The sequence below is a fragment of the Haemaphysalis longicornis genome, unplaced genomic scaffold (genome assembly GCF_048455015.1).
Source record: "Haemaphysalis longicornis isolate Haplotype H1 unplaced genomic scaffold, Haemaphysalis longicornis Haplotype H1 scaffold_2, whole genome shotgun sequence".
NCBI classification, from domain to species: Eukaryota; Metazoa; Arthropoda; class Arachnida; order Ixodida; family Ixodidae; genus Haemaphysalis; species Haemaphysalis longicornis.
In genome coordinates, this window is record NW_027526295.1 from 288965546 (window position 1) to 288990061 (window position 24516).

A 24516-nucleotide genomic window follows, 5' to 3' on the forward strand; every position below is an offset into this window, starting at 1 on the left:
TAGCACTGCAGTGTACCTTGTAACTTTGGAAGCTCGGAAAAGTTGGTACAACATGACCAAATATACAGAGTTGTAGGCACGACGAAAAGAGGCATATTAACACGCGTTTACTCCAAACATCTTTTTGTCACATCTAATATAATTCAGGCCTCTTTTGTCCCAGCTGTGCTGATTTCACTCCCCAAAATAAGGCACCTCCTGGTCTTTTTATGCACAGAAAGTATGGTGAGGTTTCAGAACATTTCAGGCTGCTGCGCCAAAACTATACGGACAAAAACGCTGGTGTTCAGCGGCGCGTACTACAGTGCACCAGAGTGGAAGATCAAGTGCACTGGGCACCAGTAATCTAGACCCAAGAGAACTCTTGTGAAATGAGGGCCTTCAAAGGTATTCCTTCGGCCTATTCTTCTCCCCACAAAAGCCACAGATCCTATGATCTAAATGGGAGCGCAAGCAGCCTTCGTGCAACACTATTCAGACCTTTGCCGGCAGAGTCTTCAGCCAGTGCCCACGTTTGAGGACAGCAGATCAAACCTGATGGCGTGATATGGGGCGCACACACACCTTCCAAAATAAAAAGAAAGAAAGAAGTGCGGTTACAAAAGCCGGCGAATTTAAACGTGCAACACAATCCTCTGAATCCTCCACTCGGAGTGGTTTTGCCTTGCCCGCAGGTGCGCCGTAGATAATACAACACCGAACGACAGGCGATGTACCAAGGAGGAGAGTTATCAGCCTGCGCTTACGACGCGTACAAAAAGCGCGTGCTTTTCATCGTAAACAATGAAAAGCACAGCCGACCTAAACATGAGTGCCGGCACGGCCGCTTTGCACGGCTCTGGTACTAGTTTCGGCGATCAACAACGACGACCAAATCCAAGAAATAATAACATAATAACAAAAAACAGGTGACGTCACTTCCGTGGGGCGCTCCAGCCAGCCACGATCGGGCGAGGCTGGAGCACCCCGGGGGAAAGGATCCCCGGGGTGCAGCAGCCTTTGCCAGGAAGGCTAGCAGTAGGTTTGCCGCGCTTGCGTTCCGTCACTTCCGGTTGTTTGATTTTAGGTAATCAGGGCTCGCCAAAAGGGACACTTTTGAAAGGGACGCAAAAGAGACAAAACTCGAGAATACCGCCCCTGGTCATATGCGCCGTTCGGCCTCGGGATGAAAGCGCGGGAATTCGAAACAAACGATTTTCAGGCCTTCAATGTAATTAACTATCGCGCGCTGAAGTATTTGAAGTGCTGTTTCAGGTTCGCCAGACCATTAAGCATCGATAAAAGCAATAAGTGTAACATATAATTTTCGTGTCAGTGCTCCTTTAACTGTTTTACTGCAGGCGAAAAATGAACAGCGATACCATGCAAGCACTAGCGTGCTTGCATGACTCGAGCGGCGGAACGCCAGGTTCCGACCGATGCTGCCGACCAACTGAAGGGCGCTCGAGGGGAACGTGTACCACGGCCCGACTAAAGGAGCGGCGAGCGCGCACTTCATGAAATAGCGCGCCCGCCGCTCCTCCTGCCCGGCCGTGCGTGTACAAACACACAACGCAAGTCCCGCAATGCGCTCCGCAGAGCCGGTGCATGCTGTTGCAGGAGAGTGGGGGAAAGAAGCCTCCTGCAGCCATGCGGCTAAAAGGAGGAATATATTCCACGTTTTGATTGGCTCTTGAAACCACTGTCAGTTGGGGACATTCAGGGAATTTGTTGTTGAAGCGAGCAGGGGGTTGTAATGCGTAATGGCAGTTTTACTTGTTCAGTGCGCCACTTTTAAACTAAAAGAAACGTAGGATGGGATATTGCCCCTTCGAGACAGTTTCCAGGTCTGGTCATTCCAAAATGCAGATGATAGATGACCTAACCAAGTTTGTGTTATTGCAGGATGCTTGATTGATATGACACTAGCCCTTTGTAGTAACCGATGTAGAGCAAGCATTAGATTGCTTCCAACTTACAGGCTTCAAGAGCAGATGTGAAGGCCAGTATTAAAATATGCAAAATTTTTCGAAACTGGTGTTGTAAAAGAACCTGCAGTGTTGCATCCCAATCTTCCTTTGAAATGCTCCTCGGACAAATGATCTATAACTTTTCAACTTGAGAGGTGCAACGAAATGGTCGTGAATGTTGACTACGTGGCAGTTTAAACTGCAGCACAAAAGCAGGTAAGTGACCAGGGGATGATGACGTACAAGTGTTCGTATATTGTCCCCATATTATTTCCACATTCCTGCACTATTTTGTTTTAAAAATGTAAAAGCAATATACAAAAGGAAGGAGGCAGTTTTTATTTTATTTATTCGCAGTTTCACACCCAAAGAAGATTACAGGTATCAGAGGTACCCACAAATGTTGTAGTGCATCCAGATGCTTGTTGAGACCTCTGTCACTGAAAAGTAAAAAAGAAATACCATTTTGAAACTGGTCAAGCATTACACTTATTTCCTTAGGAGCCTCTAATCCAAAATTCAAATGTCCAAATAGCTTATACAAAGCATACTATTATTGTGTTCCTTGAGTTTACGTATTTTAGTATGCGTATGGACACTGACGTTTCTGCTGTATCGCTTTCTTTTATTTTTTTTTCTTGTACGCACGTGGCAGAATTCCCTTATGTTGTTATTCTTAGTTTAATCTGCTCAGGTACCACACCCCTTATTAATGCCCGTGGGGCCATAAGGGTATCTTGAATAAATAAATATAGAACATCAAATACATGGAAAAACAGCATCTACAAATTAACGTTCCTGTAACAGTTAAACGAATGATAAAATAAATAATAAAATGGCACATTTTCGCTAAAAACCCCAATACAAATAAAAACACAACCAACTCCACCTTTCCTCAAAATTTTGTATACCAGTAGTCTTTTTGAACCAGGCAATGAAACTGTAAACATCTTGCATATAATTTTGTTTGCACATAATTTGCACGCAACCCAACTTAGGTGTCGCAGAAGCTGTCCTGCAACGATGACTTACTTGCCCGTCTCTTTCTCTGATTTTGCCCTTCTGCAAACAAGTCACAGTCGCCATGAGGTTGGTCGACCTGTTAACACGTTCCAAAAAAGAAAGCTATTGTATAGTGCTTGTTTCTAACACTTTTAAAGTTCTTGCTCTCACTCCTGTGACACCTAAGGCTAGTTCAGCTGGAGAGCACACCTATGTGGGAAGTGCCGGACTAGGAAACATTGGGGCCCGGGGCTACGGCGTCCTTAGGGCCCTAATGATGATGATGATGATGACAATGATGATAAGGATTCCGCTTTAATGTGCGAAAATTTTCGAAGCCCATGTTATGCTCTGATCAGTGATAATTTATACATAATTTTACGCTTTCCGGAAAATAATTTCTTGGCTTGATGTCTAGTATATTATATAACGGATTTTATCAGACATAAAAGATAGTATGGGTTGATTGCCGGTTCATCACAGATTCACAATTAATCGAAGCGCCGTGTCGGCCTGCACACGCCGTGGTACAGAACAGTATTTTCTTACAAGAAGCATAGTTTATTAAGCCTGTGAGGTTTTAGTTTTATTGCAAAGTTCTCCACCTGCATATATGGGAGGCCTAGAAGTCCGCGCAGGCAGCTGTCACTCACAGACATCTGCCAAGCAGTTAGCCGCCACGGCTTACGGGCCAAAATCCTGTAGGTTACCCGCACCGGTGAGAAAGCACGCGGCGGTTAGAACACGCGCCGCCTTTGACGGATGTGTCGCGAAGCGCAACCTTCCTATCACAACACAATTAGCACAAAGACGATAAGCAGAAAAATGTCGCTTTTTGGGCTGGGGAGCGGTCCGCTTCGTGCGTGGGTTTGCGCATGGCCGTCGAACTTTCAGCGGCGATGAACTCCTGTTGCGCAGCTGCGATGGTCTTGCTAGTCGGCAAGCCGTTACACATTAACGGGTCCCCTTTGGGTTAGAGAGCGACAGGTGAGCACGAGAGATTGCATCAGACAACAGTTTAATAGGGATAGAATGTCTCTGCTCACCCCCGCGCTGCTGCTCCCGTCGGTGCCGGGTAACAGTTCCAGCAGTCAGTAGTTCGTTGTCGATCGGTCAGGTCGTTGTTCGGTCGTAACTGGCAGTGGAAACACGCTGAAGCTTCTCGTCTAGACTCGGGGTCTACGACGGAGCCGAGTATGGGTGGACCTCTCGTTTTCGAGTCCTCAACACGTCTGCCACGTCCACTGTTTTTCCCGCGCTCCATCGGGGGTTCCTCTCCTCTTGCCGCCGCGCCCAAGCGGGACCACATCTGCCGGCCGCCCCTTGGTCCGCGCCGTCCACCGGCTCATTCCAAAGCGAAAAGCCCCCACGGGACAAACCCACGGGGACAAACAGCTCACAGTGAACTAGAATACTTGAGTAGTGGAAAAAGCGCCGCCTTCTCCCCATAGCTCCCTTGTAGCCGAACAGGTTAACCGCCGCGCGTGGCGCTGGTGTGCCCCGCCCGAGGAGATCCCGAGACGGCGCGCCTTGCCGCTATGCTGCTGTTGAGTGGTTCACGCTCGGTTTTGATGTTTATTAAGCCGCTGCACATGTTATTTTTGTGTGTGTAATTGCAAGAGCAGCCTAGTTTGCACTACGCTGATCTTTAAATGTTCTTGGTTCTTTTTTGTTTGTAATTTAGAAAGGACATATGCTTGCGGTGGTCTCTTATTTCCGAAGGGCCATGGCCCATGCGGTTTGAAAGGATAGTGCAATAGCGTGTTGTGGGATTATACCCCTAATAAATTGATGTGATTGCTACAAAGATTTTATATTTGTGATTTGTTTTACCCTGCTTTTATTTGTCGAATTCCTAACTGTTTCATAATATCTTGCGTCTGCAAGACGTGGGCAGCACTTTTAATAAGCTTGTGCATTCGTAATATGGTAATCGTTTTATGTTAATGAATGGCCAGCCAGCGTGCCACTGAACTGTACAGTTTCAAAATGATCCCGTTATAAAGTGCGCCATATGGTGCTTTTCTGAGAATTACAGTTTTGAATGTTGATCGTTTTCGCTGCCTTGAGTGAAGTTATCAAAACATATCGTGTGTATTGTGTGGATTAGTACACTGAAATGGCTTGGGCAAGGTGGGACGCATTTTCTCGGGACCGAACGGGGCTCGGCCTTCAACAACTTTTTTTTTTTTTTCGTGCCGTGCTGCCCCGGGCGCATGCATGCAGTGTCTGAAGCCCGGGAGTCATGCGCCGCAAATTCGTGATTGTTGATACCAAAAAGTTAACTCATTGAATTAGGTTAAATGAAAAAAAAATCGAAGCGCGATGTCACTGGAGCTCTGTTAAAAATATATTTCGTCGATATTCGTCAAAATTCCTTGTTCAGTTTCCGGATATATATTTACAAAGCTCGGTCCAAGTTTAAAAATTGTAAGTCCAATACTACGTTTTTACGTTGAAAAGGCCAAATTTTTTCAGATTCATGTTTATAGTCTTTCAAACGAGGGCTGATATTTCAAAACAGTCCGACGGGCTCAGGTTTATTTTATTAAATTTTGCCGGGTACGGGCGGGGCTCGGGCTTATATTTAAAAGTTTGTCGGGTTCGGGCCGGGCCTAGGAATTGTGGCTTGCGCAGTGTTCTAGCGTGATCAAATTAAAAAAAAAAACGGAAATGTGCGTAAGTCGGCCTGCCTAACGCACCATGCTGTTTCCGCGGCTGACAAAATGCGACAGAAACATTAGCAAACAATGAAGAAACAGTACTCACACGCTAGCCTCGATCACTAAAGCACGACACACGCGGTCTGCTTGGTTGGCCAAATGGGTTGAAAAAACGAACAAATAGTACATGCGCATGGCATAGCTGTACTTTTCCCATAAGAACCTTGCTACCTTACGAATAGCATTCGCAAAGCTATTGCAACGCGCATTCGCCGCACCAGGGATGAATTTACACTGCAATAGAACTGATACCCCTCGAATACAGTCGAAAATGAAGGCTGCGGGTTGCGCTATTTATTTGCTTCCGTTCTCCGTTGTTTTGTGTGTTTTCTCACACGCGCTGCGTTTGCGCGCATTACCGGAACTCGTTTGGCGTTGCTCGCGCGCTCCGGCGAGTTGACGCTTTCGTGTGGTATTGATTCGTACCTGTTCTTGCTTCAAGGGCACCGAGCTTCTATTTCGCACTTGCATTTCGACTCGCATGTGGTTTCGGTTTTGCTTTTCCCTTCGTTTTCCTATAGTCTGCTATAGTTAAGCGCTCCACACGTTCGTTGGACATGCGTGGGTGAGCGCACACATGTGGTAATTATTTACAGTATGGAGAGCGAACAATAAACAGATGACGCAATGACATTATGTTGAGACACAATGACAATGACTGTTGAGTCGGTGCACATGATCCTTATAGGAAAACAACACCAGCTAGCCGCTGCACATGATCTTGGTTTGAGAAATTGTAAAAGGAGCCTAGCAGGAACCATTATTTAAATGTTCTTGGCTCTTTGTTTTAATTGTGTGTAACGTGGATGTAAATAATTATATGTTAATAAGGTGTAAATATTTTATGTTTATCGGTGTACAGTGTGCGAAACAGTATGCAGTTTTAAAATGATCGCGCAGTAAAATGATGCTGTGTGGCTTGGTGCTTTTCTGAGAATTGCGGTCGCGAATCCTGTATTTGCACGCTTTCCGTTGACTTGACTGAAGTTTTAAGACATCTGTCATGTGTGCTTCGTGGGTACAATGTGTAAAAAAAAAACAGCGTAAATGTTTGCGCATGCACGACGCTGTTTGCTCGGTATACAGAACTTGATAGAAAAATCTGCAAAAAAAAAGAAAGAAAAAAAAAAAGCAGAAACATTGACCTTAAGCAGAAAGCCTTAAGCACCCCGCTCATTCCTCAGTTGACACAACACGATACAAAAACCATCAAACAACGAAGAAAAAAGTATCCGCACGCTAGCCTAGATTGGGCACGGCGTGCGCGGTCTGCTGGGTTGGCCAAATGGGATGAAAAAAGGAGCAAACAGTAAATGCAGAACGTAGGTACCTTTCCCATAAAAATCCTTGGTACATTAATAGCATTCTCTACTATTTTGACACGAAAAAAAGAACTTTAGCTCCTCGGAGGCTGCCCGACGCACGCCTGCCCGCCGCTTCCCGAGGCGAAAAAGCGCTCGATGATGATGATGATGATGATGATGCTTAGTGGCTTCCCCTTTGTAACGGGGTGGCGTTGCACCGTAAATAAAAAATGTCAAATAAAAAGAAAATACTCTAATAAAAAGAAAATAGATTGTTCTCTGCTCTTTTCCCACCAACATTCTAACCTTCTTTTACTAACCTCTACTGCTGTACAGTTCACTTTTCCGCTAACCTTAAAGCCAAGGGCTTCCGGAAGCTGGATGTCTCCATCACTGAGGACTGGACGGATACTTTTGCACTCCGTTACAATATGTCGCATGGTTTCTGGCTCATTTCCGCAGCCTGCGCATAGTTCTTCCTGTACCGGCTCGCGGATAAGCGTTTTTGTCCGCAAGCTACCCGCTCGGGCTTCAAAAAGCAATGCACTCCCTTTGGTATTATCGAATAATTTTTCCCTTGTGATCTCCTGCTTCCCGATTCTGTAGATATCTAAGGACTTCTTCGCATCCATCCTCTTTTTCCAGGTCGTGTTTCTGTTTCTTTCACTTCATTTTTTATTGCCTTGGTCGTTTCCCCTGCACTTCCAGGTTTCATATACTTTGTCCTGAGCCTTCTGGTTCTTTTCCTCCATTGTGTGTCCACGCTTTTCATGTAAAGATACCGTAACACTTTGGCCGCCAATCTCTGACCATCCAGATTTCTAAGTCGTTCTTCAAAACATATTTTGCTCTGTGCTTCTCTCACTTCGAAGGATGCCCATCCCATATCTCCCTGCACTGCCTCATTTGTTGTTTTGCTGTGAACTCCTAATGCCAATCGACCTACGGCCCTCTGATTTACTTCTAGCCCTGATTGAATCTCTGATTCAACCCAGAGGTGGCACGCGAGCGCCACCTCTGGGGTTGACACTAAGTGCCTCACTCGGAGGCGGCCGCTTTTTCCACTACCCAAGCATAGAGTTAATACCATTAATAAGACTGTACACAAGTATTCTAGTTCACTACTGACTCAGCCGGCGACGCCAACGGCTTTGCGAAGGGGTTCTGGCCAAGCCGTATTTTTGGACATGCATGATGCAAGTGGTCCTCCCCTTCCTACATCCATGCTATGTAAGAAAGTATTTCGGCGCACGGTCTTGCTGTGCGCTATGGAAGCTTGCACACCGCGTGAACACTGCGCACACACAGTCGATTCGTAACAGTGTCTACCAAGCTTCGCGTGTTTTACCCTTTCGTTTCGGAAAGGGAGTTTGATTTTTTTTATTCAATCATTGCCAAGCCAGAATCGCTTTTTTTTGCACTGAAATCGCCCTGTAGTGAAACGTCGGGGTACCTAACCGTCCGTATGCTGGTATGTCCGCGCACCTGGGCCGTCCCCGTTGGCATTTCTCGAAGGGAACGCGCGGCGGCGATACCCGCTCACCCCGGACCGAAGACGCGCGGCGGCACTACGTGAGAGGGAGGCTGTGAGGGCGCGAGTTGCGCAAAGCGCGCATTGAACCACGGAAAGGAACAGCTGGGAGCAATAAACCCACAATTCTCCACGCACTGAAAGTTCATGTAAAAATAACGAAGTCAAAAAAGTGTTATTTTCTTCCTTACATTTTGTAGATTTCGGATTGTGTTGTAATTGATTGCGTCACTTCATTCAACGATTTGTTGTCTCAGTTTTTATTTGGGAAATTGGTGGCACCGAACTCATCCTTTTACAGCGAACCTGTATATTGCCCGTCCGTATGTATTTCTTGTTGTCGTGGTCCATAGCGGGATTGTTCAGAATATGCTTTGCACAATGCGATACAAATCCTCCCTGTTCTGTGGCGATACCGCCGAATCTCGACACATGGGCGTTCTCGTTTTTTGCCGCAATCACAAAACAGCAGCAACGGCAGGGATCAAATCGGCATCCTGTGATCAACACATCGACTTAGTCACTGAGCTACTGTTGCGGGTTAACCACTAAACCTAACTATACTTAGGTTTAGTGGTTGGTCAGCCACAGAATCTGTTTATCTCTGCTTTTATATCCGTAACCATCGTGCATGGCGTGCGGCTTTCATCGGCATGCAGCGGTGCCGTTTTTTCTAATTGAGGGTTTTCCCTAGCGCGGGCCATTTGTTCTTCGTCCCGACGAGAGGGTGGTAGCCAATGACTTGCAATGCTTTTAACATGCAAGCGCCTGCGAGCTGCATGCCTGCGAAAACGCCGGCGCTACTGTGACGTGGTGACGTTGCGCCTTCTTCCCGACGCCGGTGATAGTGCGCCACCCAAAGCTGCTTCGCCACGTATATCTAGACAGCCAGTAGTTGCCTTCGCTCGCAGACGATGCTTCAGGTGCAGCGCCTCGGGGGCGTTGAGTGCCCTCGTTCCCGTGCTTTAATTTGAGCCATTTTACGTAGTTGCGTGCGTGGAAACGTCGCGTAGCTCCTCGGTGGATGTGCCAGTTGTGCGGATTTGTGTAGCAGCGACAGAGACGTGGTTCAGGCCGTTCCCCGTGGACTAAACGGCGACTGATATCCGTCGACATTCGCTGCCCTCTGAACTGCGGTGAAAAGAACTTTCCTGATGTCTGGATCCTTCAGAAGGTGACAACTGGTTATGTTCGAAACGAGACGTTGGTGGGTACGTTGGCCAAAAAAAAAAATCCGCGTCGGGGGGACGCAGTGCGCGTAAGGTCTGTTTGTGTGAGCCAAAGGAGGAGACTGCAGGTGAGGAGCAACTTAGAGGACATGTTCTGGGACTCGTGCTTTGACTAGTGATGCTGATGATACAAGGAGTTTCCTGCGGAATTTGCGTGCCGCCGACTGTCCCGAAGGATGGATCAGCATGGAACCGAGATTGCCGGTAAGTTTACGATTTAAACCGTCCTTTTCTCCTGAATGAAAGCAGTGCTAGAATCCGCTCATGGTAAATTAATAATAGCCGCAATAACTGCGGCTAACGGGTGTAGGGAAATGGCAAGATTTTTCTAGCTGAACTTTGGGCACTTTGTTGCGCTTCCTGTTCCGTGACTTCGTTTGTGAATTACCTTATCCTATACCAGCGAATAGCAGTGTCAGTGATTAGCATGCTTTAGAGTGAAGCTGCTTACCTCTACCCCCAACAGTTTTATCTCCGCGGCCAAAAACGCCAAGGCCTAAGACGCCGGGTGCATGCTGCAGGCTAATCAGGCATACAGCATAGAGCTCAGAATTCGGTCAAGAAAACCAGAAAACACGCATCGAAACCACACTACGGATGATAAGGCGCCTGTCAACTATGGGACATCCCACTGTGTGTTCCTGGTAAAGATTATGTTTGCAGATTACCTCTGAAGGCTAAGCAGGACTGGTGTCGCTAAATAGCGCAGTTCTTGCCCAAGACACCGAGCGCATGCGTCAGGCTATAGGACCCAGCATATGCTGCCAGAGAAGCCGAGCGTACAGTGTGGGTAGATAAGGTATTAGAGTACCGCCACTACTTCACTCTACCGCCACTGCACTGGACTGAGGCACGCAAATCAGCAACGGCGCTCATTTTGGCGTTTATCACTGTTGCGAGATTGCCGCATCTACAGCCTTGTCCGTTACTTTGACCGGGCCGTTTGTTAACAACACTATACCGAACATGCAGCAAAACGGCATTTTTGGACTCGCTTCTGCTCCTGAAATGTTGTTACACGCGTTATCTTTGATTCGCATTCGGAACGACGTCAGTCGCGCGCAGCCGCAGAAGCAGGGAGGACAACCTAACAGGCTTGACTGACTAAGACGCATAAATGACGAACTGGAGGCGCCCATGAACCGTCGCAGGCGGCGGGACAAGGCTCCTGCGCTAGGGTTTTGGCGACGTACAGCGCACTTTCGTGCCCGCCGCGGCTGGGTAGTACAAGAACAGACGACCCGCGCCGCTTGGTTGTACTTAATTTAATCGCGTTTTAGTGCGTTCAAATGATAGAATTCTGAATAAAATAGCCCTTAAAGTAGGTGCACAGTCTAAACAAAATATTATCCGCTAAAGCAAGCCGATTTACCGGCTTTCTTTTCCGCGAGCTGCTGCGATAGTCGCAATGAGCGTCTGAATTGCCAGGTCGGGTGGTCTAACTTCCCGGCGATAATCGTTCTTTCGTCTTGCGTGCGTTCGACGAAGGAACAGCTCGCAAGTTGCATAAAACACAGAACGTTGCTCTTATATAGCCTGAGGTAACTGAAAAAGCTTATTGCTTGAGCCATCGCCTCCTGTATTTTTAAAAATACAGGAGGCGATGCTTGAGCATGCAAGTGGACGCGAGAAGCGGAGCCGGCTCAGCTGACACCACCGGCCTGACACCCCCTTAAAAACGAGTGGAAATTTAGTGTTACATTTTCGCTAACTAAATGATTTTTCACGCAACATTCTACTTCGCAAGATTCGCGGGCAGAAGGTGAGGTGGGGCTGTCTGTTTACGGCCTGCATTTAGATTTATCCCGCCGCCCAGTGTTGCGGTCAAGCACCAGATGACGGCACGCTTTGAGGTACAAGTAAACCTGGATGGGTCGAAGTTGACGAAAGTTCGCAATTTTTCGTTACATGCAGGTTTCGATTTAAGGCTCGGAGAAATAAAGCAGCAAAGAAGCCGGAATGGTGGACACGAGTGAAGGGGACGCTCACCTTTCATGCATTTATTTCGCACTGAAAAACTGCGTGTGTTGCGCCTGCTGTTCTCGCCCGAGCTTAGGCTCTACGCGGCGATCCAGAAAAGCAAGGTTACCTACGCCTGTGTTAAAAAAAAATTAACTTAGGTGTCACTTTTGCCCTTTGGCATTTTCCAGGGCCTTATAGCGTTTCAAGAACCAAACGTGCGCTGGAAGAGCACCTTTTTTCGAACTTGGTGCTCTTTACCGCACTCAACATTGTTGAGAGGGCGGAGACGACATTTCAAATTGTGCGTTTGTCTTAAAAAGACACAACTTTTCGTTTTCTGGCACCAGAACTCATAAGAGGCGAACCGATACCACAGGCAGCAGTGTCACGAACGCGCTCTCATCCAGCGGCCGTGCCAGGGGCGACGCACGAGTCACGACAGGACGGCCTAGTAATTCAAAACTTGCCTCGAACCGAAACCGCACTCACACGTAAAAACACGGTAGTTCGTGGTAGGGTTAAAAAAAAGCGTGAAGTGTAGTTACTCTTGGTGCCTGGTGTGGTGTCACGCTACACACGCAAAACCAGAAGTGGATGCCATGTTAGCCACGAGATGGTGGGGCCAGCAGCATGGCAAATTTCGTTTTTAGGCGACTCTAGACGTTTTTGTTGCAGCTGGCTCCTTCAGTGTTGTTAGTATGCGCTAAATCAGTTAATTTCTCCTGCCGATTTTCCAGTAAAAGTGCAAAGAAAAGCACCTACTGATCGACCTTGTAATATCGATGTTACCAGCCGCTACGTTTCGTCACATAGAGGTCGCAAACACAGGAGCTTCAGTGGTAGTGGTAATGGGGAATTGAAAAACTTCGTTAACCGAGGAATTCATTGCACAGAGGTTTGTTACATCCAGGTTTACCTGTAGTGTGGCTCCCGAGATACTTGTGGGCGACAACTGCCTCTGTTGTGGCAACGAGGAGCCAGGAGCAAATTTCAAAGGGACAGACAGGCGATGTTTGTCGAGTATGTGTTCTCTAGCTCATATGAAAGCCAGCGTTTTATATTGCGGGGTAATTACAAGCAATTTGTAAGCAAATTGGCGAAATAATTTTAATTAGGCACTAAAATTTCCGAAATCTGAAAGGTGGCGGTTCGTAGTGTACAAACTTGACTCTACATTATGTGTTCTGGTCACGTGACCTGAGAACCTTCCAGCTGCTGAAACGCTTATTCACTTGTTGAAATTCTTTTAACACATGTATTTGTACGAGCTTAAATTGTATATGTATTTTAAACCATTCCTTCGAAAAATTCAAAGACACGCCGCCAAGCTTCCGCGGCGTCGCCGCTGGGTTGCTCTCAGTGCGGCTATCTGAACCTCTATACCCAGAATCAACGGCAGCGTTCAATAAACAGACCCAGTGAAGGAGCTTCCTGCTTGTGTTGTACGTTGTTTGACGATTCTACCTGAGCCAGGGGCGTTTCTTGTGCCGAAATATTTATTTTCAGTTTCCAAAAACGCCAACGGCAGCTTAAAGAAAAAAAGGACGCGCCCGGAGAGAATCGAAATGCCCACCTCCACTTGAAGCCAGCATTCTACCGCTCGTCTATACCAGCAGCCTTCGTGCAAAATAGAGTATGTCATATTAGGGGATCAATACATACAGCTGTCTGCTTCTAGTGGTTTAAAAAAACACAAAGGAATAAGAAAGCCGGCCATTGACAATTTTTAGCGGGGGGCAAGTTCTTAAATACCGCTTTTCATCTCGCGTACAGACAAAAGTATGTTGCCGTGCTACTGTATGTCATGGTTGCCAGCATTATTTTTGGGGGGACACGTACGGCTCGTATATCTAGAAATTTCGATCTAAAAAGTTCTAGGGCGCTAAAAGCAAAACCGTGTAGCGTTAAGGCATTTTAAGGGATGCCCTTTCATTTGGGGTAGAGAACATATACTCGACAAAAATCGGTTGTCTGTTCCTTTCAACCGTTTAAAATCCATGGAAAGATATGTATATCGACATCACAGCAGACAGGGTTACCACAAAGGTTACAACATGAGTGCTCAAACTGGCAGCATAACAGCTCTTGTGCTCTCTTCGTAACGCAGCGCCTATAGGCACAAATCCAGCTGTCAACAGTTTGTAGACGGCACAAAAAAATCGAACAACAGCTGATCAAAAAATTACGCCCACCTCCCCTCGCGGGAACCCTGGTGTGATGCGACGCTGAGGGGGGGTTCAAGCGCAAGCGGAGAGCAACCGTCGACCGAAAGGCCGCCGGAGAGCGGCACACCGGTTATATGCGCAGCGCGCCCGAAGGAGAGGAGACCGCGGAGAGAGAGAGTACTGCACATACGCAGCACCGCGCGCAGCGCCGCCCACCGGCGGAGTGAGAGCGCGCTGGGCCGCACACCCGCAGATGTTGAGAGAGAGTGTTCGCTCTCACCTGGGCACGCGCCGGTGCCAGTGCGTCTGTCGCGGCTATGACGCAACACAATCCAACACAATCCACTTTAATCCAATCCAAGCCAATCCAATCCAATCCAGTCCAATGCCCCTCGCGAGAGAGTGCTCGCTATCGGAGAGGAGAGGGGGTGAGCGGAGGAGAGTGCGGACGCCGCCGACGACGGACGCACCCAGGAAGGACAGGGCCGCCGACAAGAGATGCTCTCAACGTCGCATCTAAAAAAAAGGCTCCAATCCCCGCTGTGAAGTGGTAAACGACACCCCAACGATTACCCATGCGACGACAGTTGAACTCACGCACGTGGCTCTACAAAGAGGGAAATCAGACTCTGGCAGCCGTATTCCGCGGGGGCAGAGTCCCGAACGCAGCAGCGACGGAAGAAAACAAGGAGGAGCGTCTGGCGAAGGGTGAGAACGAGGGCTGCACGCGCGGCTATGGCGTCATCTCTCTCACTACCTCCACCTCACTCTTGTTTCATGCGTTGCCTCCAAGGAGCCGCCTCCCCGTCCTCCCCCTCCACAGACGCTGTTCCGTTCGCCGCTCATCCAAACCATGTGAACGCCGTTATCATACATTATGCGGTGTGCACTTCACACGAGAGCTTTGAATGGGCGCAAGTGGTAGACCCACCGCCGTGCTCACTGAGTACCCCGTCTGTCTCACCGTCTCCTCGTGTGCGGTGGCTTCACTGCAGATGCTGTTTTTGGAGGAGTACCTGCTTGCCGTCAAGCCGCGAAAACTCTACCGGCACTTGGTAGCACGGACGCTGTCACCACCACCGTCAGCCTTCGGTCCCACAGAGGGGAGACGACGTGCTTAAACAAGCGGTCATCCCAGTTGGCACCAGAGATTTTTTTCCCGCTTCCACGCGGCAGTTTTGCCATTCATGGTGCGTCAGCAGGAGCGGGGCTTCTTCCTAACCTGGGGTGCAGGACGCCTCGTGTATGGAAAGCGGGAGACTGCGTAATACGTCTTACGTCTTCCTTGACTGCAACACGGCAATGTATTTCTGTAACGAAATCCAAGCATGCTTTAGAACCTTGTAGAACGTCACCTGGCCGGGCCTCAAGATCCTGCGCGTGGAAACGGACCATACCGTCGTCCGTGACCGCGTACTCGCCATGGGCCTCTCCCTCTGGAAAGTGAGGGTAGACGCAGTGGAGTACGCTTTCAAGCCACAGCCCGCATGACGACGCTTTCTGCGGAAAGTGGAATGGATGGTGAGCGCACTGGGAACATCTGACTCCGACCTAAAACTTCGAAGAACGCTCGTCCGAGGCAGTCATGCACTGAAGCCCTCTAAGACAAACGAGGAGAGGTGCAGACAGAGGAACTTCTAAGCCCACGAAAAAATTGGAGCGCCCAATGGGCACTGCATCTAAGTCTTAGTAGACGGATCCCACCTTTCAGGGGTATATATATGCAAGAGAGATTAGCGCCGCCTTATAAGACCCACAGAATTCCTTCAGCCTTTGTTATTGTTGAGCCTGTGTTACTGTTGTCATTCTTCTTGCTTTTTGTTTCGTGTTTTTCTTGCTGGATTTAAGTTCATTGTCATCTCGCCACCCAAAACACGTAACCGACACATCCGCTGTCACAGCTATATACTCCTGAATCATGTGTAACCTTTGCATAACGTGTATATTGTAACGGCTTAATTTGGTCACATATCTGACGCTACGGTAGCATGCCGTTCGGAGTGAAGCAGTCAAGGCGTTGAAGAAGTTTTAAAGTTAACTGATTTAATTTACTGGTAACATTGACGACATTTAGCACATAAGAATCAGAACGAATACACTTGTTACATAAATGAGAAAGACGAGAGTACTTAGCGGGACATGGCTGATGGGATCTCGGTCTCCCGGCGGGAGGGCACGACGACGGGCGGCAGAGTTTCTGAAGTGAGTCCTGGTGCAGGTCGCCCGGCCCCCTCAATAGCCGGAGGCGCCGCGTTATATTCGCTTCAAGCGGTCCGGTGGGGGACGTCTTGGGGGGAAAAGCGAATCCTGGAGCGTGCGGACGCATTGGAACAAGGCTTTCTGCAGCCAATCGGGGAGACGCTTCTTAGCTCCAATCAGACATGTCCCCGCCAAAGTGAAAAGGAAAAAATCAAACACAGACAAGGCCGAACCCGAAAACGCGCGCTTGGAGAACCATGGGTGTAAAGAAAGTAGTTTAGACAAAACGCACTAAAGTAAACAGGGGAAAAAGGGGGAAGGTCGTCTGAAGAACACTGGGGACACGGAGCCCGAACGCGACTAGCGCACATGCCACGGGGGGAATGGAACGCCGCGGCCGCGGTAACAGAAGCCTATAGTTCATCTCACAAGCTAGCTGCAGCACTGTGGAGGCTACATTGTTATCAATAGTGCGCCCACTGAGGGCGCCTAATCCGCCGTGAAGGGGGCCCTGAAAGGACACTCCCTTCTCCCCTCTCGGCAAGTGGCACCGCACGGCCCCGGCGCCTTTTGTAGCTTCCTTCGCGGTGAGTTGAGCGCCCTGAGGGGGACAACAATGTAGCCTCCACAGTGCTGCAGCTAGCTTGTGAGATGAACTATAGACGATGGCTCTCCCCTCAACAGCCGTCGTCTCCTGGTCGGCCGACGGGCAAACACACGCTCCGGAGCCGTTTCTCAGAAAAAAAGGGGGCCAGGGCCCAGCCGGGTCCGAAGCGTTTTCACACAAAACACTTGGGAGGAAGAGCCCTGGCTGTGGGCACAGAACTCAAAACCAGAAAACATCAACATACCTCGGCTTCGCGACAATATTTATGTGTAAATAAAGTTATTCTTTAAAAAAGTGGGCATAACTTGGTCGGTTATACGACGGGCTCTCGCTGCGTTACTCTTTCCGGGTCCAGGTTCGATTCCTGGCGGTGCCAACAAGTTCTTTTATTTAGCCTGGGAGTTTTCTGCTGATGCAGATACGAAAATTCCCTTGGCTTGTAAAGGGATACTGCTTCGCAGTAAAAAAATTCCCACTGGCGTTCGAAGAGCTCCGAATTCTCTAAGCTGCAAGCCGGCACATGCGTCGAAGGTTCTTCCGCACACACCGTTGTATCTGCCGGCCTTGGCGTGTAGACTTGTCGAGGCTTGTCTGCTTTATCGCTACTGGCGGAGCAAGGTTTCGTGCCGGACTAGAATAAAGAAACTAAAAGGCTACAAGACCAACCCTACTCCCCTTGTAAGTAGTGTGGGTAACACAATAAAAGACCAAGCAGACGCTCTTGGCAAACATTTTGAACTCGTATTCAGTTCAACCCATTTCACATAAACATTTTTACACCACAAGAAAGCAGCTGAGCGCCAGCCCTTTTGTGTGAACAAACGCTCAAATGAGGGATACAATGCCCCATTTACGCCGTGCCTGAACTTATTACTGCACTGTCCACATGTGGTAAGTCAGCCCCTGGAGCTGACAGAATTAGCTATGAGATTATCAGGCACCTACACAATGACACATTTACACAATACTCTCTCTCTCTCTCTCTCTCTCTCTCTCTCTCTCTCTCTCTCTCTCTCTCTTTAAGAAAATATGGCAGAAAGGCCGCTTTCCAAGAGCATGGAAAGAGGCAATCGTTGTACCTCTTCTGAAAGATGGGAAAGAACCCTGTTTTGCTGCTAGTTACAAGCCTATTGCCCTGACCAACTGTTTATGTAAGCTCTTTGAAAAAATGATAAACCGGATACTTTTTTACTTTCTGGAGTTTCACGGTGTTCTAGACAAAAATCAGGCAGGGTTTAGGTCTGGGAGATCAACTACAGATAATCTGGTTGCGTTTTAATCATATGTTAAAGGCGCTTTTGTCCATAAACAGCACTGCTTCTCTGTGTTCTTTGACATGGAGAAAGCGTATACTATAAAACGTGGCGATATGGTATTCTATTGGACTTGCAGTCGTTTGGCCTTAGTAACAATATCCTCAATGTTATTAAAGACTATTTGTCTGATCGCACATTTCGTGTCCGTGTGGGGACTGCCCTGTCTAGAACATTTGTTCAAGAAAATGGCGTACCCCAGGGAGGAGTGCTGAGCTGTGCACTGTTCATTGTCAAAATGAGTTCTCTTAAAACTGTGCTTCCTCGAGCTGTTTCATACTCTGCCTACGTTGACGATATCCAAGTCAGCTTTAAATCCTGTAATCTATCGATATGTGAACGTCAAATCCAATTAAGCGTCAACAGGCTGGTTAAATGGGCTGAAAAAAAAAGGGTTTCAGTTTAACGCCCATAAAAGTGCTGTTGTTGTCTTCTCTAGGATACGCGGTGTTCAACCTCTTCCTTGCATCACGTTTGAAGGTCAGCCCATACCAGTGAGAAAGGAACACAGGTTTCTCGGTATTTTGCTCGACCACCAGCTTACATTCATACCACATATTAAATTACTAAAAGTAAAATGCCTGAAAACAATGAAAATTTTAAAGGTACTATCTCATCAGTCCTGGGGAACGGATGCAAAATATTTTCTCGTACTGCTAAATAGTGTTGTTAGGTCAAGAATAGACTACGCCAGCATTTTATACCAGTCTGCCACCAAACCAGGTCTCAAAATGTTGGACCCGGTATACAATTTGAGACTTCGCTTGGCCACAGGTGCATATCGAACAAGTCCTATTACATCCCTTCATGTCGAATCAAATCAGTGGTCTCTAGGGTACCAGCGCGCCTACACTGCTCTGATGTATACCGCAAAGATCACTTCTCTGAAGGAACACCCTCTGAATACACACCATAATGAAAAATAACACAACTGATCATCTCTTTGAAAACCGACCATCCATAGCTCCACCTTTTCCGCTGGCCGTGTCACACCTCGTCAGCGAGTTCCAAGTTCCTCTTACCGTCTACTGTACCTCAACTTATGATTTTGTAGCTCCGTGGGACACTTTCCCAATTCACTGTGACATGCCCTTTAGAGAAATACAAAAGAAAAATGTACCAAACTTTGTCATCACTCAGAATTTTATGTTCCTCCGTGACAAATACAAGGCAGCTGAATTTTACACAGATGCGTCAAAAACTACCACAGCCGTATCCTGTGCTGCAAATGGCCCCCTACTTAATATGTCCAAAACAATGAACATAAACACAAGTATATTCACTGCAGAGGCGTATGGTATTCTACTGGCTTTAAACCACATTCTCCAAAATAAAATTAAGAACTCAGTTATATACACGGACTCTCTGAGTGTCGTCTCAAATCTTTCACCTTGGAAGGTCAGTAGAAACCCTACTTTTAATTTCGTATTAAAAGCTCTCTACTCGGCTTACGGCCTGAAGCTCGTTGTCAAAATCTGCTGGGTTCCTGGCCTCTGCGGCATTGCCGGAAATGAAGCTGCTGACCGTAGTGCTGCAGCTGCCGCCCTTCGAAGCAGCATAGAAATAAACGAGGTCCCATATGAAGATCTGAAACCTTTTGTAAGAAGGAAGCTGCGGGACGACTGTCATCAACAATGGGACGGAGAAGTAGAGAATAAACTACATATCGTTAAACCCAAATTAGAAAAGCCTCCTACTGAAAAACATGACAGATTTGTAGAGTTAGCATTATGCAGATTAAGAATTGGCCACACACACATCACACACTCATACCTTTTAACAGACGCAAACAAGCCACAGTGCCATCGATGTGGGGGTCAGCTCTCTGTCCTAGATATGCTTATTGAGTGTGACATGTGCAGCAGTGAAAGGAAACGTCATTTTAATGAAGCTTACACATATAACATTCCCTTGCACCCTTCATTATTTTTGTCAGACCATCCCATGTTCTCACACAAAAAAGTTTTTAGTTGCCTAGCAGATGTAGACCTTTTAAAATACATATCATATAGCCCATAACCTCACCTGTGTTCATAATGGGTTTTAAAACGGTGGTGGAACCTGAGGCTTTACACCTTAGGTGCTTGCACTCACTGTTTTAATATGACCCTATACACCTGTTATCTTAGTTTACTCACTATGCTTTAATTATGGCCCTATACACCAACCCCCTGAGTAAAGGTTTTTAAACTAGTGCCTCCTTTACAAATCCTTCTCATCTCTTTCATCAGTGTCATGGCGTTATTTGCCTTTGTCGGCCTTGCGCCATTAAACCCGAAATAATCATCATCAAGGTTTCGTGCCGCTGCACAACGTTCAATCGCTCAACATGAATGTGAGAATTGGCAACACGTAAATGAAGCATCACAGCGAGCCGGCCTAATTCGAGTTGACTTATAGTGAAACTGTGCGTTTTATTGCGTCTATTTGTGTAGCACGAAGTACGGCAATGCAAATGGTACATACAGTACAGGTGATTTGTAGGCGAGAAGTTAAAAGAGATTAGAACCACCTTAGAAAGGCAGTGCGTCGGCGAATCAGCCAAACGCGACGGCAGATGAAATTTTTTTATCGTTTATTTAGGATGATCGCACAATCACTCTTTGGATCGTGTATGGTCCTGGATCGCGTGCACAATGACATATCGTGAAGGCAGGGTGAAGGATCAAAGGCTCAGCATGAAGGAAAATATTTGCTAAGTCGCGAGGTGTACTCAAGGCTCATGCGACGCTAATTTATACACCTGTGCAACGTGTCCGATCGGCAATAGCTGACTACGCTTATTTTGCCTGGTGTCATACAGTAAAATTCCAAGAACTTTAAAACGTACGCTGAAGTGAAACGAAGTGCCTTGAAGGGAAGCAAACATGACATTTTTATTGATTCTGAAGCAGCCTTCGTTCCTTGTATCGAATTCACAAGGGGAAATAAATCATCTTTAAAGCCATAGTTTTTGTATTTACATTATGCTCGCTCAAAAGTAACTCCCACTGAATTGTAATGGCAGCCAGTTTTTTCAGCATCATTATAAAATAAAAATGAACATTCTTTGTAATGCTATGAACGTTCGTAAACATCAAGCGTAGAAGAGCGCTTATGCTAATGGGCGCACTCTGCGTTGAAGATATTGCCACGTGGCGGCATATGTTTGCATACCCGTTTGCGAACGATATATGCTTGCGTTCTGTGCATCAGTGACATGGCGAGCGGGTTTGATTTCAGCGAAATTTGGTCCCGCGTTGGTTGAGCACATCTGTTGCCCGTGGGGCTGCGGGTGCTAGCTGGGGTGAGTGCAGGACAACACTGGACCAGCACCGGTGGACTCACCAGAAGGAGCAGCGAGTGTTCGGCGCCATGGGCGATCGCGCGGCGCAGCGAAAGGCGCGCGCAAACTGCGGCATGTGCATGAGAGGCACGTTGCACCGCGACTCGGCCAAGTGTTGGCCCGAGTCGAGGCTCGTGCACAGAGGGTGACAGAGCCCCACGAAGAAGAGCTGCTCGGCGCTGAGGTCTTCGAGGCCCGCAAGGCGCTCCCCGCGGTGCTGAGGCTTGGCACGGGGCCCGAACACGACGTTGTGCAGGTGCGCCACCCCCGCGAAGTCGCAGAACCAGTCGGAGAAGTTGTAGCGGCTGCGCGACTCGCCCAGCAGGACGGCCATCTCGTTATGGAAGCGCCGCAGGCACTCGACGCGTCGGTTGTACTCCCTGCGGCCACACCCAGCGTCTTTGCCGCACTCCTTGGCGAAAGGGCCGTCATGCGCATATCTCCGTGCATAGCGAAGTCCAGCTAATATTGCCCCCCCCCCCCCCCCCCAAAAAAAAAAAAAAAAAAATGGAAAGAACAAAGCTATGTATCGCCTCATAATAAGCGCCCTGATTCGCAAACACTGTGCGCGTGTGCATAAGTTGAGGCACCTAGCTCGGTACCGGGAGGTCGTGGGGTGGCTGAGTGGTACAACTTCTTGCCAGTTATAGACAAGAGCCATGGCGTGTACGCCCTTTAGCGCGTCACATCGCGCTTTGAGAAGACGAGCTGTTCACCTCTGCAGAACACAAAATCAAATTTCTGTGAGCACTAGTTCCACGCAGGAAGAGCGGCACATACGCATGGGAGTCTGCACAAATCAAGAAATAAACATCTGCAGCACGCGACCTCACGGGACTCGGAGCCGCTGCGCCACGGCTCATGAAATGAAATGGCATGCGAGCGAACACTCGACATCGGCATCTTTAACTGTCGTGGGTGCGAGGACACGCAGGGGACTCCGGCAACGAGCACGCCTACGGGCTGTCGAGCTAAGTGATCTGAGCCACCCGCCGCGGTGGTTCAGTGGCTAAGGCGTCGCGCTGCTGAGCACGAGGTCGCGGGTTCGATTCCCGGCCGCGGCGGCCACTTTTCTGATGGAGGCGAAAAGCGTAAACGCTCGCGTGTGCGAGATTTTGGCGCACGTTAAAGGTCCCCAGGTGGTCAAAAATTATCCGGAGCCCTCCACTACGGTGCGCTTCATCGCCTGCTTTGCGTAATTTTGACCACCTGGGGATCTTTAATGTGCGCGGAAATCTCGTACACACGGGCGTTTTTGCTTTTCGCCTCCATCACAAAAGTGGCCGCCGCGGCTTGGAATCGAACCCGCGACCTCGTGCTAAGCAGCGCGACGCCTTAGCCACTGAACCACCGCGGCGGGTCTTCAATCAATCAATCAATCAATCAATCAATCAATCAATCAATCAATCAATCAATCAATCAATCAATCAATCAATCAATCAATCAATCAATAAACCAATCAATCAATCAAGCCTGCGATAGGGGTATCCAACGAAGACTGGGTATAGGGCTGCGAACCGACGCCAGAATGAGAGCGTAGACACATGCACGACTACAGCATGCGATTGGCATGCGCCTGATCGTCACGACGGCGCCACAACTAGTCGTACGCGTGAATTGGAGACAAACGTTCGATGCGTACGTGCGATGCGCCGTCGGCGTCGCTCCGCCCACTGTTTTCGATCCATGCCTGGGTGTTTAGCCGCACTCCAGACGATTTAGATACGTGCAAGAGAAATCCGAGCAGGATTGGATTGGATTGGAAAACGTTTATTGAGCATAAAAGTGGGTGGCTTTCTTAGTCCAGATAGCCGCGAGCTAGCGCAGCAGCTTGGGCGCGAGCGTGGGCGCGAGCGATGAGGCGTTCTTGGTCCTCGCAGCGTGAGCTGGCCAGTTCGCGCTCCCACTGCTCAGAAGATGGAGAAGGGAGGGGGTTTGGCGCGTAGGGGCATAGTGTTCGGGACGGAGCAAGAGGGGCAGTTGTAGGGGTAAGTGGAGGGAGAAATGTAGTGGAGTATCGAGGTGTTGTAGAAGGTGTTGGTCTGCAGTCGACGCCAAATGCGAGCCGCCTGTGTGCTGAGAGATGGGTGAGGAGGAGGGTATTAAAATAGCAGTTGGCGATAATGATATAAGATTTCAGTGTATCGTGGAGGGACGGGGGGATAGATGGAGGGTTCGGAAAGGTCCTCTTCCATGGACGAAAACGCCCGGAATGTAAGAAAAGAAAACATTTATCAATTTGAAGTAAAAATTTTGCGTTATTCATTGGAATTTATATGTTCAGTAAAGCGGTTTAGTACCGACGATTCCTCTCGTCCATGCTGTTGGTACCGCTGGCAACATTGTCTGCCATTGTCGGCGGAGAGCGCGCGAACGCGTCCTGCACTGCTCCCTTCTAGGGTGCCTCGATTCACGCTCGTCCGCCTGGCATCGAGGCACCCTACTCCCTTCAACATACCTGGAACTGCCACTGGCGCTTCCTCGAGGCTTTGAAAGAAACTTTTACAGTGACGTGACTGTGACGCCACCTTCGGGCTCTCATTGGCTGCGGCCACACGAGTTGTGTAGCGACCGTCCGATTGCATCTGGCTCGCCAGTAGTACGTCCTGAGCCTCCCCCGACGAGCGTACGACGCCAAAACTGGCCCTAATGATCAGTCGTAACGATCAGTCACATGCCAACCGCACGCTCTAGTCGTGCATGTGTGTCTCGCGCTTGAGCTCACTGGGGAGCTTCGCCTGTCGGCCACCCTTAACCCCGTTCAACCGTCCCTTTCCAAACTAGGCGTCGCACCATCCCACGCAATAGATAATTCTTCTATACTACAATAAGTTAATAAAGTGACTCCCGGTGGTACGAAAGGGGGCAAAGTTGAAATTGCAGCGGAGAAACCAATATGCTGTTGGGCTAGTAAGGAAAATCGAGCGCTACAAACGAGGGCAGAAAGAAACGGCGCGAGAACTGCGCTAAGCGTATTTTATCCGAAAAAACAGCGCAGGCTGTATACCAGTGAAGCATCGCTATCACTGTTTTCGAAGGAGTACCGGATACTAGACAACATGCGATAAAAAGGTGGGATTGTTTTCTTCAGCTGTGGCTATTTTGTTTTTATAGTATCTTTTTAGATCTATTATCATTTGTGTATGTTTGTGCGTTTGTAGACAAGCTAGTTATGTCCCTGTCTTTACTTGGAATAAATCAGTTGTT

General features: G+C 48.3%; 1 protein-coding gene across 1 annotated transcript; it reads right to left on the reverse strand.

The window, feature by feature from the left end:
* Positions 1-20858: 20858 nt before the first annotated feature.
* Positions 20859-21722, reverse strand: LOC144167817 (neprilysin-1-like). The gene has a single exon (XM_077696983.1). The coding sequence runs from the start codon at positions 21641-21643 to the stop codon at positions 21308-21310; it is 336 nt and encodes a 111-aa protein (XP_077553109.1). The 5' UTR covers positions 21644-21722; the 3' UTR covers positions 20859-21307.
* Between the last annotated feature and the right edge of the window lie 2794 nt (positions 21723-24516).

Excerpts from the sequence above, each read along its gene's own strand:
- LOC144167817 (XM_077696983.1), bottom strand. The coding sequence starts at position 21,643 with ATGGCCGTCCTGCTGGGCGAGTCGCGCAGCCGCTACAACTTCTCCGAC.